Raw genomic sequence first — 14,107 nt, forward strand, 5'->3', positions numbered from 1 at the left:
GAAACTGAAAAACAAGTATCCTCAGGTGGGGTTGCACTGTTTCAGTTCAGCTGTGACACTAATTTGACTTCCGTTTGATTTAATGAGTTAGATGAGGCTTTAATTCCTCAGAAGTCTCAAAAGGATGAAGGACAGATAAAGAAAGGGGAAAAGGGTGTGCCATCCCAAATTACATATCATCACAATTCTGATATCAGAAAATTTTTGTTAGGAAAAAAGATAGCATATCTGTTAAAGAAACACTGTCTTTTTCTTGACAGCTGGAATCTGTAAGATTCCTCTCCATAATTATTAAACTAGTACCAATATCCTTCATAGCGTACAACATAATTAGTAGCACTGACATCCAGTCCTGTAAGAGCATATAGTATGCAGACAACTCTGAAGAATTTCTCACTGAGGTTATGCAACTTGATTCTGAAATTTGTTCATAAATTTAAAAGGAAAATTCCACTCTGAAGGAAGGTGACTGATCTTAATCAGCTTGGCCACATTTTCAGTCATCATGTTATACTCATGTAACTGGATCATTACTGAAATAAGCTGTCACTGAAAAGTATTTATTGTGCCATTATATTTACATAATTTTAGCCTACACTCATTATAATGGCATCTTCCTGAAAGACAAAACGAGTAGAAGTATCAGGAAAACCTCTAACTATATCATTAATGAATCTCATTCCTACATACTTCAGTTTACCTTCTTTTTTTCTCTTTCTGTAGGTTGTGACCTCATCCCAGTCCAGTATCTCAGATGGGGTGATCCTGAACCGATTGCAGCAGTTGTTTTTGCATGTCTGGGTCTGCTGGCCACCTTGTTTGTTACAGCTATATTCATCATGTACCGTGATACTCCAGTGGTCAAATCATCCAGCCGAGAACTTTGCTACATCATTCTAGCTGGCATCTGCTTGGGTTACTTATGCACTTTCTGCCTCATCGCAAAACCTCAACAGATTTACTGTTATCTTCAACGAATTGGTATCGGCCTCTCCCCAGCTATGAGTTATTCTGCTCTAGTAACTAAAACCAACCGCATTGCAAGAATCCTGGCTGGAAGCAAGAAGAAAATTTGTACAAAGAAACCTAGGTTCATGAGTGCCTGCGCCCAACTGGTTATTGCGTTTATCTTGATATGTATACAATTAGGCATAATTGTTGCCCTCTTTATAATGGAGCCACCAGATATAATGCATGATTACCCAAGCATCCGAGAGGTCTACCTGATTTGTAACACCACCAACTTGGGTGTTGTAACTCCCCTTGGATATAATGGATTATTAATTTTGAGTTGCACGTTTTATGCATTTAAGACAAGAAATGTCCCAGCTAATTTCAATGAAGCAAAGTACATCGCCTTTACAATGTATACCACCTGCATCATTTGGCTGGCTTTTGTGCCAATATATTTTGGAAGCAACTACAAGATAATCACCATGTGTTTCTCAGTGAGTCTGAGTGCCACAGTGGCCCTTGGGTGTATGTTTGTGCCCAAGGTCTATATCATCCTCGCTAAGCCTGAAAGGAACGTACGCAGCGCATTCACCACATCGACTGTGGTCCGCATGCATGTAGGGGACGGAAAGTCATCTTCAGCTGCAAGCCGCTCGAGCAGCCTAGTGAACCTGTGGAAAAGAAGGGGATCATCTGGTGAAACCCTTAGGTAAAGCTTGCTAATGTAGAAGTGTGGGGAAGCAATTATGATCTTCTGAGAGTTACTAATAGTGGAAGGATGAAGTGAAATATATTAATTCCCTTTGCCTTTGCCCTGCGAGAGGAGTGAGTCCTCTCTCTCACATCTGTAACATTTTTGGGTTTGATTTGGTCAAAATGTGCAAAAACAGAGGACAGAGCAATGGGCAAACAATTACAAGGCTGGAAGTACTGGCTGTGTCACCTGTACACTGAATGTGGGGAGGGAAACAAGATCTTAGGAGAAAAAGACAACAGAACAAGAAATATAACTCATTGTCTTGCCCTGAATGCACCCATTTACAGTCTCTTTCCCCTGAATGAATTGTGTAGTGTCTGTTTTTTGCCTTTAGTCACAGCGGTAAGACAACAGGGTTGCTTTTAGTGCTACATAATCAACACGGAGTTAAGTGGCATCATGAGCAGCCACTTTCAGGCATCTGAGGACTTGTTTCATATGACTCTTCTGTGACACTTTTCTCTCCTATTCCCTTGATTTTCCTTTCTTGTATTATCTCTTCCTGCTTTCTTTCGTTTTGTCCTCCCCTATCTTCTCTTCTTTACCTTTCTTGAAACCTTTTCTATATTCATCCTCCTGTCTCCATCAAACACAGGTGCTCACAGGCCCCGCTCTTGCAGCTCTTCCTGCCATTGAACAGACACTCCCTTGCGACATATTTCTTTGTTTGTTCCCTAGGAATTATTTGAATTCAGTGATTATGAAGACAACTTGTATGTTCAGTGTATAAAAATTACCAAAAGTGAACAATGAAGAGAAAAGAGAGCTCTGGAGTGGAAATACTGTCTTGCTTCATAGACAGAGTGTGTAGAAATGCACCCAGTCCAGTGGTTCATTTTCATCTTTTGATCCCTTTCGCTTTTGATATGGGTGCTATGGGGACGATTTGCCTTATCTAATTGCTGGTGCAAACAAAAAATTCTGCCTATACGAAAGTAAACAGTTTTGTCATTTCTCAGCTATATATGTCTAGCTTGTAAGTGATGAATAGCTGGATTTTGCTCTTCACTGAAACACACATGGATTTTAGGACTGATAATATGAACACTTCCAGACTTGCCATTGTTCACAACTGGAGTTGGCATGGAATGAGGGCAATTTGTACTTTCATTTTTGCACGAACCACAATTTAAACTCAACGAATTATTTTATTATTAATACCTACAGGACAGATTATGCCAAAGGGATGATTTTTTCTTTGTCAGATTATTACTAATGCTTCTCTTTCAGTGAATTTGAACTGGTACAGAAAAGGCCAGTCTATTACAAAATATTTTATGCCTATGATCTGTTAATAACAGCATCTTTGAATTCATTTCCAGGTACAGGGTAGGATGCTATTCTAAAATGACAAATACTTTATCAAATTAAATCATGGCTACCTTAAATATCTTTTTCTACAACCTCTGTCTGTATGCCTGAATGACCCGAGGTGTTCAGGTTAGAAGCCCTATAACAACTTCTGGGCAAAGCTAAAAGAGGCATTCCATATAAAATATTCTCAGTAGCAGAGTATTCTTCCTCTCTGAGATTATTATTATTTTCCCTCACTTTTGCTGCAGATCTCATTTTCCATCTCACTGTTTTTTGTTTTTTTTTTTACAGAATAAGATGAAGTTATAGATGCTAGGAAGATCTTGGGCTTGAGAAGGATTTGTTAGTCATTTGTTAAGGCCCAGTTATGAAAGACACTGCTCTAAAATCTTTGTTTTGTTCCGAAAAGTAAGGACTGTACCCTGCAATTAAATATCCTAAAAGACAAGGTGTATTTTCTCCTTTTTGAGGCCTCTGTTTCCATTTCTTTAAATCCCTCAATGTGTAGATAACAACTGCCATAGAAAGTTATTAGCAGAACATAATAGATCATAATCATCAGTGACTTATTTTTTCAATGGCACTGTCTTGGAAGTGTCTTCAGTCCTGAAGAGCACTGAGAATGCCCAGTGTGTGTGTGTAGGAATGAAAAAGGCAGCACAAAGCTGAAGTATTGACATATTTGCCTACATATAAAGAAATAGACAATTTAATTGGAAACCTGCAGAAACTTTTATGACATCAGCAGTGTTCATCGACACTTAAAACTACAAGAAAGAAGGCACTTCTAAATGCACGTGTCTGAATCCTCAGCTGGTTAAACTGTAATGGTGCCAAAAAATTCAGCAGTGCTCAGTCAGCACGTGCCTGAAGGAGCTGGGAACCCAAAAGCAAATTGACTTCATTGAAAATGGGAAATTCTCTCTAATCAATGCCTATTTGCTTGCATGAAGGAAAACAAAACAGAGTCCTGAAACTTGTTGAGTACATTTAAAATGCTGCTCAGGACTTCACCTATGCCTGATATCATCTCCAAGGAGGAAACAAAACCACTGTCATCTTCAATTTTGCTCACTGTAGTGCATCAGCAAACGGAGTCCAACCATTTCACTTAATATCCAAACATTTATTTGAAAAAATCTTGTTGCAAAAAGTAATATGTTTCAAGGTATTATTCAGTGCAATGCTCAGAAGCTTGTATGGATAGTTATTCAAGTAAACACTGAAGTACTCAGAATTGAAGGAAATATGCACTGGAGCTACATGGTATTATCTAAATAGCTCAAAGGGGTTTTATTTAAAAGAGAGTGAGTCACTGTTGAATTTTAAAGAAACATGCTATTTAAGTCACCAGTGCATACAGGGGCCCCTATCATTAGCATTTTGCTTCCTGACACTAATTTATAGCACAGTGTAGTATTGCATCAAATCATTGTCAAAGAGATAATGCCAATGCTCCATTCAGAGCTTTCACATCAGCTGCAAAATGACAGATAACAAGACTGCTTTTGCCTAAATAAAGCAAAGCATCTGGTAGAGTCGTAAATGACTTTTTTGTATGGGGTGTTCTTCAATTAAGAAAACTCAGGCAAGCTGTGGATGTGTTGGAATGAATCTTCATGTACTGAAATATGTAGAGGGAGAGAATAAAACTATTCACTACCTAGTGAAATGGAAACTATTTCATGTAGCCTATTGTGATTCAGCAGCACTCACCAAAATATATTCTACCTTCATTTAAAAGTAAGGCTACCAAACCAGACATTATCAGAAGCAACTCCACAAAGAAGATACACAGTTGGAGTCAAAGCCACACAACCTGTATAAAGAGGCTTCTTGACCTTCTGCTTCCAGTTATCTTGCCAGGCAATTTCACAGAGACTAGGAAGGCCATAAACAAATTGAGCAAATCTTACCTTGACATCCCAGGAACCATTATCACACATGCTACACAGACCTTTTGCAAGAGAACAAAATACAGGGCTATCTATCTTCTCATTCTCAAATAACTATACATCCCAGGTAAGATAAAGACTGTTTATTTCTGCTACAAGAGCTGCTACTATGATATTTCTAGCCAGGAATGCACACCAAAAGGTCTCCATCATGCTATCTTGGCCTGGGTGATAGAGCAGATGTTCCAATTGTGTTTGTTTGTTTTTTTTTTTTACATTTCTGATCTCTTAGCCTTGTATTTCACACTGTAATTTAAACACTGCAGGTGTTTATCTCTTCTGGAACATGTATTTAAATGGCCCGAACCACACATACTCTGTTTTCCAAGCTTACATATACTGACCCTTTAAGCACATGCATCTCCCTCCACCTACCCGTAAAAAAGTAAGTTAGCTTTCCTTTAAGGTAGGTAAATAACTGCTCTGAGCAATCAGCAAATTGTTGAAAACACCTCTAAACATTCTGTCTCTCCCACACATATGTACTAAGCAGTCTTAAAAATCATACTAATATTTTTCTCTCTGCCCTTTAAATTGCTGCCAACTCTTCCCAGTGCAGCCAGTGCTCCTCCTCCCCCATCCTCCCACTGTTGGTTGTGGATGTCACAATGTTTTCTGCCTTAGCTGCTTCTTTTGGAGGTCCCCAGCCCAACTTCAGGGCTGCTCAGGTGCTTCAGCAGCAAATTCTGCACCATTTCAGCCTGGAACATGGTATGGGGAAACCAAAAGGAACCTGGCATCCTTCTACAGGTCAAGCTGTGACCTGGACACAAACAGCAGAGCTGGTCAGGTAGTGAAGTGGGAACCTCTGAAAGAAGTGTGGGGACAGAAAACACTATTGCCATCCCCAGGTCAGGCTCTCTGGAGATTAGAGATGTAATTCATATGCTACCCCATTCATTTATATTTGCAGTGACAACGAGAGGCAGAAGAAAGGAATTAGGCAGTTGCAGCTCTTGTTACTTGCCAGTCATCCATTCTCCCTGTGATGATGGAGGAGACATGCAGGTTTCTTCTATGACATTCTCAAAAAACAGAAGCTGGCAGTACACTTCTGAAACAATACAAGACAGATTACCACCTCCTAAATGAATTAGGATGGCTGAAAGTAATTATTCATTTAAGCAGAAGGACTGAGCAGTGCTTTCAATCTGTTACCCAGGCAGATAGATATAATCTCTCAATAGGAAAAAATCATCACCAGCAAAGTCAGATAAGTTTAGCCATATTCAAGATATATTGGATGTTTGTAGTACTGTGAATAATTCCTCCATACACATGTGAACAGCACAACACCAGACAACAGAAGCGATGCACACTGATTTCTGCACCTTATCATAGACACTTATCCACAGCAGCTAACAAATCTCCTTGAGATTAAAGCTTAATCGCCCTGTGTGGCAGTGACGCTTTTATTTCACTTGGATTTACTACACCAGGCAGTATTTCCTACAAAATTAAACATAAATGGTGTCTGTCAAAGCAAATGAACTACTAAGTTGTTTTTTAATGTATTATCTTGTCCTCTTAAAAAGTGAAGTGGTCAAAAACCACTGTGTGGTTTCAGAATTGGGCATTGCTCTGTACACATCTGCAGAAGTGACAGGACTGACAGCTTTCATTCAGGAGCAGGGATCTCTTGCTCTAGTGAGCCAACACTTACTCCCAGGTGAACCACGGAATTTTTACTGTATACATCACTATTAATTTTTTTTTTTCCTTACTCAGACAAAGATGCTCACACATCCACCTAAGAACCAGGTGCCATTTGGGAGCATTTCTTCTCCCTCTCAGGCACTGCACTGGTACAGTTACAGCAGCTTGAGGGACCAAGTGCCTGCCTTGCACAGGCATCAGAGAAAGCATTCAGGTGTCCGGGCTCCCACGGTATTAAACTCCATTCCCCGTCTTCTATGAGAATGATAAGCAACACAGATTTTTCCACTGGGCTGGATTCAGCCCTGGACCACCAGTGACAGTAATTAGTGTTTACATTAGAGAGTTCCAAACTGCACCATAATTAAATATTTTTGAAACAGGTGTCTACCATCACACTTGTTTCTGTAAGGAACAGCTGGTTTTCCCCCTTATGTCTTCTCTCTCTTCTTCCCTCTTATGACTGGCTATATGTGTCTTGCTACAGTTCAAATAGGAGCTATTTTAATCCACAAAATAAGAAAAATATGCTTGGATCCGCCTAGAAGCTGCCATTCATTGCTTTAAAAAGTTGCAGTCTAAATATTATATCATACATCAGTATGTCATATCTCAGCATCAAAATCTTGAGATGAGATTTTTTCAGAAGCCTGAATTGAAATTTCACAAAAAACCCACCCTTTTTTCAGGAAATTTTTCAAACTTTCCTTCTAATTATGAATCTGTCTGAAATACATTTAAAGCACTGAAAAAACTAGTGAACCAAAAATTTCAGGCTTAGACTAACTTGAGCATTCTTTGCTGTTGCAACAACGTCAAGTTCTGACTACTGCTGTTTCCTGTTATTTGGAAAGCCCTGGGAAGACACTGAGTTTCCAGACAAATAGGAATTCCCATCAGAATAAAACTCTACCACTATTACACACACCATGCCAAGGGGCTCCAGGATGCAGTCCCTGCAATTCCCACTGCCCAGATACCAAATTTTGACAAGTTGAAAGTCACATCATTGAACAAGTGGATGTATTTGAAGCCATGGCCATCAAGCTGTGATCAAATATTTTTAAAATATGTGTGTGTGTTATCAGCATGAGGATTTCAGATGTAAATGTGAGAGATTCAAATTCCCTATGCCTCAGGTAGATGAGTTGCCTGAGAGATGAAACAAGGCTGTTATTTGCCATGGAGCTATCAGTACTGTAAAGAAGACAGAGTACCAGAAAAACTGGGGGAGTTTTGTGGAAAGCTGAAGCTGGTTCACATTCCTCACGTGTACGCCCATTGAGAAAGATACTGATCATGAGTTTCTACCACAGCATAATCTATTGGGACACATTTCTTATAGTACAAGTGCCAATTTTGTCTTCATTTATATGCAGCTTGAGCAATTTCTTTGACATATTTTGAATGATGATAAAAGAACATTACACTTCTCTTCCAAACTAATTTGCAAAAACTTTTTACTTACTAGATTTTGTCAGGGCATGGGTTATACTTTCATACTCACAATTTTCACAGCCAAAAGGCTGAGATGCTCTTGATCTGGTTGGCCATATGATACACAGGTCCATCGCCTTGCAAAACAAGGGAAAACACAGCTTTCCCAATCCATAAAACAACAGTCACAGACTTCATAAAAATCGTTGGTTCTGCAGTTTCTGCAGGTAGTTGCACTGGTTCACTCATAGAAACGTGAAACCTAATATAGAAGAGGTTGTGAGCTCACAATATTTAGCTCAAGACTAGTATTTTACCTCCTGCACAGCGTTACACCAGCAGCCTGTCAGTTATGCCAGCATGGTGGAGCCATTTTGTCTTGTATAAAATAAACACTGAGTGGAAAAGGCTGAGGGTCATTTTCCAGCCTGGTGAAAAGCACAATGATTTTTAATGGCAGAAAGTGGCAGAGGAGAGATTTCAGCCTGGGTCTCTTGTACCCCACAAGTGCTTCATCCACCAGGCTTTTATTATTAGATTTATACTGAAAGACCTTTACAAGTCTGGATTTATTTAGCTACAAAAAAAAAAAAAAAAAAAAAAAAAGGGGACATTATTTGAAATCTTGAAGTTTTACAGAATAGACAAATAATTTATTGCTGACTTCTAGTTATTTAAATCAACTCTCTCGTGTATGGAGAACAAACCAGGAGATTATTAAGAATGTGAATAAGGAGAACTAAAGCTTAAGAAGTTACATTATAGAAATGACTGGCACCATCCTTGAACTGCAGCACTGACCAGATTTTAGCCATTCCTCATCTCAGTGCAAGAAATCCCAGTAGAAGCTGAAAAGTGAAAGTGCTGCACAAAACAGGACCAGCGATTACTGTAAGGCAAAAGATGTCACTGAGAAATCATCACGTACCAAAAAAAAAGTTAACTTCTACAGATGGTTTTTACAGGGACCATTGACTACAAATTGCACGAAAGTGCTTAGATGGCTTTGTGCTATGAGATGATGGCAAAAAAGTGAGGGTAAGCTTTTTACATGACTCAGTGTCATTAGAGCAGGTTACAATTTACATGAGGTGAAGGTTTGGTTCAAAGGATATTGCTCTTATTTAAAAAAAAAAATCTATCAATAATGATACAACAAGATTGCTTCATAACTTTGCTGGAAAATAATTTTGATGCATGCAGGAAAAAAATTTTGACTCTTCAAAGGAAGTCATCCTTTTGACTGATTAGTCTTCATTGATTAATGAAACAGTTCCCAAATGGATCGTTCTGAGTTATTTTAATCTAATATGCTATAAAAATTTAGATTGCAAAATTACTGAATGGTTTGAGTCCTTCATTTTTCCCTAAATAAATTAGTCCCAGTGTCTTTTTGGACAAGCTTGATACTGTGATTAATTAAACTTCAAATATTATCAAATGACTGAAGAATATTTTATGAAACTCAGTGCAGGTATTAGGTTGGAAAGATTTTGCTAAATTGCTGCTAAAACTTTCCATCTATATAATGAATTGTTATTCTTGAATGTCCTGATTACAATGATTTTTGTGTGCAGTGTGCTAGTGTTGTTATGAATTAAATTTAATCAAAATACTGATCGATTGATATAAATTGCTTGGCTGCATTCACTGACTATATGTATTCAAGCCTAATTTTTGGAATTATTTATATTATAAAGACAGTGTCTCCATCATTATGAACCAAATATCATAGCTGAACTGTACAAATTAAATCACATTGTAAACAGTTCCCTGCCTCCTCTTACACAAATATGCTCTAGATTAGATTGCAAAATGCGGTCTTGCTAGTGTACTACAAAAAAAGAAAACTAAGATACAGTGAATATGGGACCCAGAAGTTTGATGTTATTTTAAGAGGAAGAAAGAACAGAGGAGGAGTTTTCTGGTTTTTATCTTCAAACCCACCTTGCAAAATTCTGGTGACAAATAAATGTCACTATATACTGCATCAATACTGTCCTTATCAGCCATGCTGAAGAGCACCCAGATGAGCCATGCAGCTGGTCTCATGTCCATGAGCACGCTTGATGTAGATCTTGTTGCAGACTACCATCTGACCTGAACACAGGTTTTTCTCCTAGACGAACTTCTGGTCCCTTCCAGAGCAAATTTTGATATAAACTGGCATTGCAGTTCATTTGACAGACAGAAGACTAAGACATCCACCCTCCCTCCAAGGGGCAAACAGGACATGAGGAAGTCTGCCACTGTGGAAATGCCTGTATGAATTATAAGGAATGGTATTTGCATTTGAATACTGAATGTTGGTGTGGACTAGTAGAAGAGCTGGAATTTCAGCTGACTTAGAACTTCATTTTGTTACAGATGTTTTTTAATACCTCTAACTGAAATACAAGCCAGGTGTCAATTAAAAAAATATAAACACAAAACACTCTCTTAATTTTCTGTAGTTTTGATTATAGCATTCTACATTGCCATGATTATATGGTCTGCTGCCAGCTGACGACTTATAACACAATTACACATTGCCAAAAAAAAAATGTAATCTTACAGTCCACTATCCAATAATAAGGTGGCAGAAAAAGAAAGGTTGAAAATCTAATAAACAAACACTACAGATGCAAAACATTAGAAAAAAAATAGAGTTAATATATTAAATGCATAGAATAGCATAACAGATGCAACTAATAAAAATAATTGGAAAAGAGAAACCACTTATAAGTCATCAAAATTGAAAAATGTCATGTTTAACTCAAAGCCAAGGTAAGACATTGGCAAGCCCCTAGCAACACATTCCACAAACCTAAAGAAGTTTCTAACATTTAAAATGCTTCAGAGCAAATGAGGGGTAGCTTCCCTTTTCAACACAATGAAGGAAACAATGAATAAATTAATGAAACCTTCTAAGGCATCTGTAGTTATATACACCTGAAGAAGAGAGGACAAAAATTCAGCACAGTGAATAGAATGGGTAGAACAAGAAGTCTTGCGTAAATAAGACCCTACTGTACAAAAATGCTGTACAATGGGTTTGTCCAACATTTCAGATATACCCTTTCTGGGAGAAAGTAAATAAGCATAGTGGTAACATTTTTCTTTTGGTCTAAACTTCCCTTGAGCCAGTATAATGCTTCACATATCAGTCCATCAAAAGTGTAATTTTAATTCACCAGCTGCAATTACATATGACTGTTTAATTAGAAAAAGCTGTAAAAAAAAAAAAAAGCTTATGCTGCACTTGAAAAAAAAAATAAATTATGAGTTCAGCTTTAAAGTAATTTTGCTTCTTGAAATTGTGCTATTAAGCAAACAATGTTTATATGCTGCTTTATTTTTAAAAGGAACAAAAAGTGCGTGTATATAATATAATTTATTTTAGCCATCATATAAATGGGAGACTGTCACTAAATAAGCTTAGACCCCTTTAAAAGTATTCAGTGCAATGTGAAGCTTGCAGAACTGATTTTAAAGAACACAATATGTTAGTAGCTCAAATCAGCCCCTTCAGTAACAACATTAATTATTCTTCATAGTTCATTCTTTAGCATTTATGCAGAAATCTTCATATGCATATTGTCTTATCTAATCTAAAGGTCAGCCCTAACTCTGTTGCTATGAAATTCAGGTTCTTCATCATCTCTTAATATCAGGACCAAGTAATATTACAGGTGAAAAATACTACTTGTACGTAAGATCTGACAATTAAAATCTACAACTGGGTCTGGAAAGGTGGATGGTATTGTAACATTCAGCAACCTGTTCAAGTTCCAGGCATAGGCACATTGAAAAAGCTTTCTAAAGGTGCTGGAAAGCAATGAGAAAATATTTAACAAGTAAAACTTTCTGAATCCTATGGCACACCTTCGAGGTCTGGCCTGCCAACATCCTCCATATAGTGGATGTACTGCCAAAGGGAATGGACTGCTTGTCCAAGACCCTCTGCACAGAAACCAGGACAGACCAGGGACAGGAGGGTCCATGAGCACACCTGGATCTCACCCTACCATGAACTCAGGACCACCAGGATACCAGCACCTGGTTCTAAAGCATAGACATGCTCTAACAAAGTCCATATCTAAAGACTATCAGCTCTTGTCAGTACAGGGCCCCCCACCTTCAGTGGAAAAAAACAAAAATTAGGGTTCTACACATTAAAAGATCAAAAACTGGTTTCTACAGCATTGTAGCGGGTGACTCATTCAGGATGACAATTCCCATATTCCCCCTATATTTCACATAGCACCCATTAATTTTCATTCACAAGAGGAGTTTTGTTGGAAGGTGAAGAAGGCTAGGAAAAGTTCTAACAGTCCTTCAACCCAAGCAGTCACACGTGCACTGAGTTCAGTAAAAGCCAGTGCAGTAAAGACATGGTTTCTCTCAGCCCAAGAGTAAGTTTCTTTCTCTCTACTGATCCCCTCTGGAGAGTGCAGAGCGCTGCTGTGTAAGATAAAAACAATGCGGCAAAATATTTGTCAAATAGATGTGCACCGCAGTGACTGGGAATTATTTCTCAGATCTCCAGTCACTGAACAACATTTATAAACCATATTAGTATGTATCATTAAGCATTTGTTCTTAAGACAACTCAGCCCTGTGCAAAAAAAAGACACAGCCCACCATACCACACCCAAAATCCCAAAGAAACACTAAAAATGACCAAAATCTTTTGAATCCTTCAACAGAATTCAGCAGCTGCATTTCTGCACAGAAGCAATGTCTTCTCTCTCTTCTAACCAATACATAGTCCTGGAATTGACCATGAGAAAAGAAATCTATTCTTGCAAATATTGCTCACACTGTTGTGTTTTATGCCTCCTCCATACATCAGCTGAAATACCAAATTAATTTTCACATTAGCATTTGTTATGACAACTGCAAAGAAATGTTTGAGGGCTTTTTATGTCCTCAGATTTAATCTTTTAAAGCAATCCTTTAACAGCCAGAAAAGGGACATTTTTTTAATGCAAGACTTTCTGAGGCACAATCATATCCTTTATCTGCTCTGAAAGCTGAAAACCTTTTTTAGGCGGAAGCTCTGATGTCCCTTTCCTGAATGGTCACCCAAAGAACTTCGCAGCTTCCATGCACTGGTTAGATGCACTTTCCGCACTAGGAGGGCTGATTAGAGTTTGGTCACTCTTTTCAAAATTACATGGATATTTAGCACTGAGTGAATGGCACTAGAAGAGTTATTATGGTTCAAGGCTTTGAGGTATTCTGTGATCACATACTACGTCTGATGCTGTAATTTGCTCTTGAGCGGATGGAAAAACTTGAGAGATGTATATCAGTTTCTTCAAGATCTGTTCTGCCGACCTTCAGGGCAATGAAATTTATGCTAATGATGGGAATGGGGACTTTTGGGATTTTCTTTATCTGGGTGACATGCATCCTAACCAGAAGTTCTTCAGGATGGAGTCACCAAGGATGCTTACCTCTTGTTTCCTTCTGTTGGCTACTTTTTAGTGTTCAGCTTGTTGTGAGCATTTAGTCTCCAAATTCCTTCTCTTAACCTTGACTTTTCCTACATCTCGTTGAACACAGAGTACCTCTTTTGCTTATTAGTTCTAATTGTAACTGTGTTTCCTTCCTAAACTCTAATTTCTTTGATGTCTAACACTCTCACCTCAACTTTATTTTGTTTTCTTTCCTGTCAAGTTTCTACACGTTCTTTTCTCTTTGCTCTTTCTCTCTGGCTACCCTAACTGAATTTTTATGATCCAGCTTGACTTCCTTTATATTTTTCAGTGAATTTATCTACTCATAAGCCCCTCCACTTCTTCCTCTGCTCTAGGAATCGATTTCCATTTAATATGTATGTGTCCTGCGCAAGCTTCATGCCTATCTGGGAGCGCTGCTTATACCACACTCTGGATTGCCTTAGAACCTTGGTAGCCAGTCTTCAAATCTCCTGTTGTTCCTCCTTTCAGTAAGGTTATAATTTTTAAATGAAAGGACTTCTCTGCACTGAGCACATCGTATTTTACTGTCGCCGGTTCACTCTCAGATTCACTAAGCTTCTTCCTCT

The 14,107-nt window shown here is 38.3% G+C and overlaps 1 protein-coding gene across 1 annotated transcript in view; it reads left to right on the top strand.

The window, feature by feature from the left end:
- Positions 1-14,107, top strand: part of GRM5 (glutamate receptor, metabotropic 5) — a gene marked incomplete at its 5' end in the record, with an annotated part of 42,174 nt that overhangs the window by 16,700 nt on the left and 11,367 nt on the right. The window contains one exon of the mRNA XM_010081183.1: positions 724-1,663. Coding sequence (XP_010079485.1) covers positions 724-1,663 — 940 coding nt within the window. The remainder of the gene's footprint in view (positions 1-723; positions 1,664-14,107) is intronic.

The sequence above is a fragment of the Pterocles gutturalis genome, unplaced genomic scaffold (genome assembly GCF_000699245.1).
Source record: "Pterocles gutturalis isolate BGI_N339 unplaced genomic scaffold, ASM69924v1 scaffold11699, whole genome shotgun sequence".
Lineage (NCBI taxonomy): Eukaryota > Metazoa > Chordata > Aves > Pterocliformes > Pteroclidae > Pterocles > Pterocles gutturalis.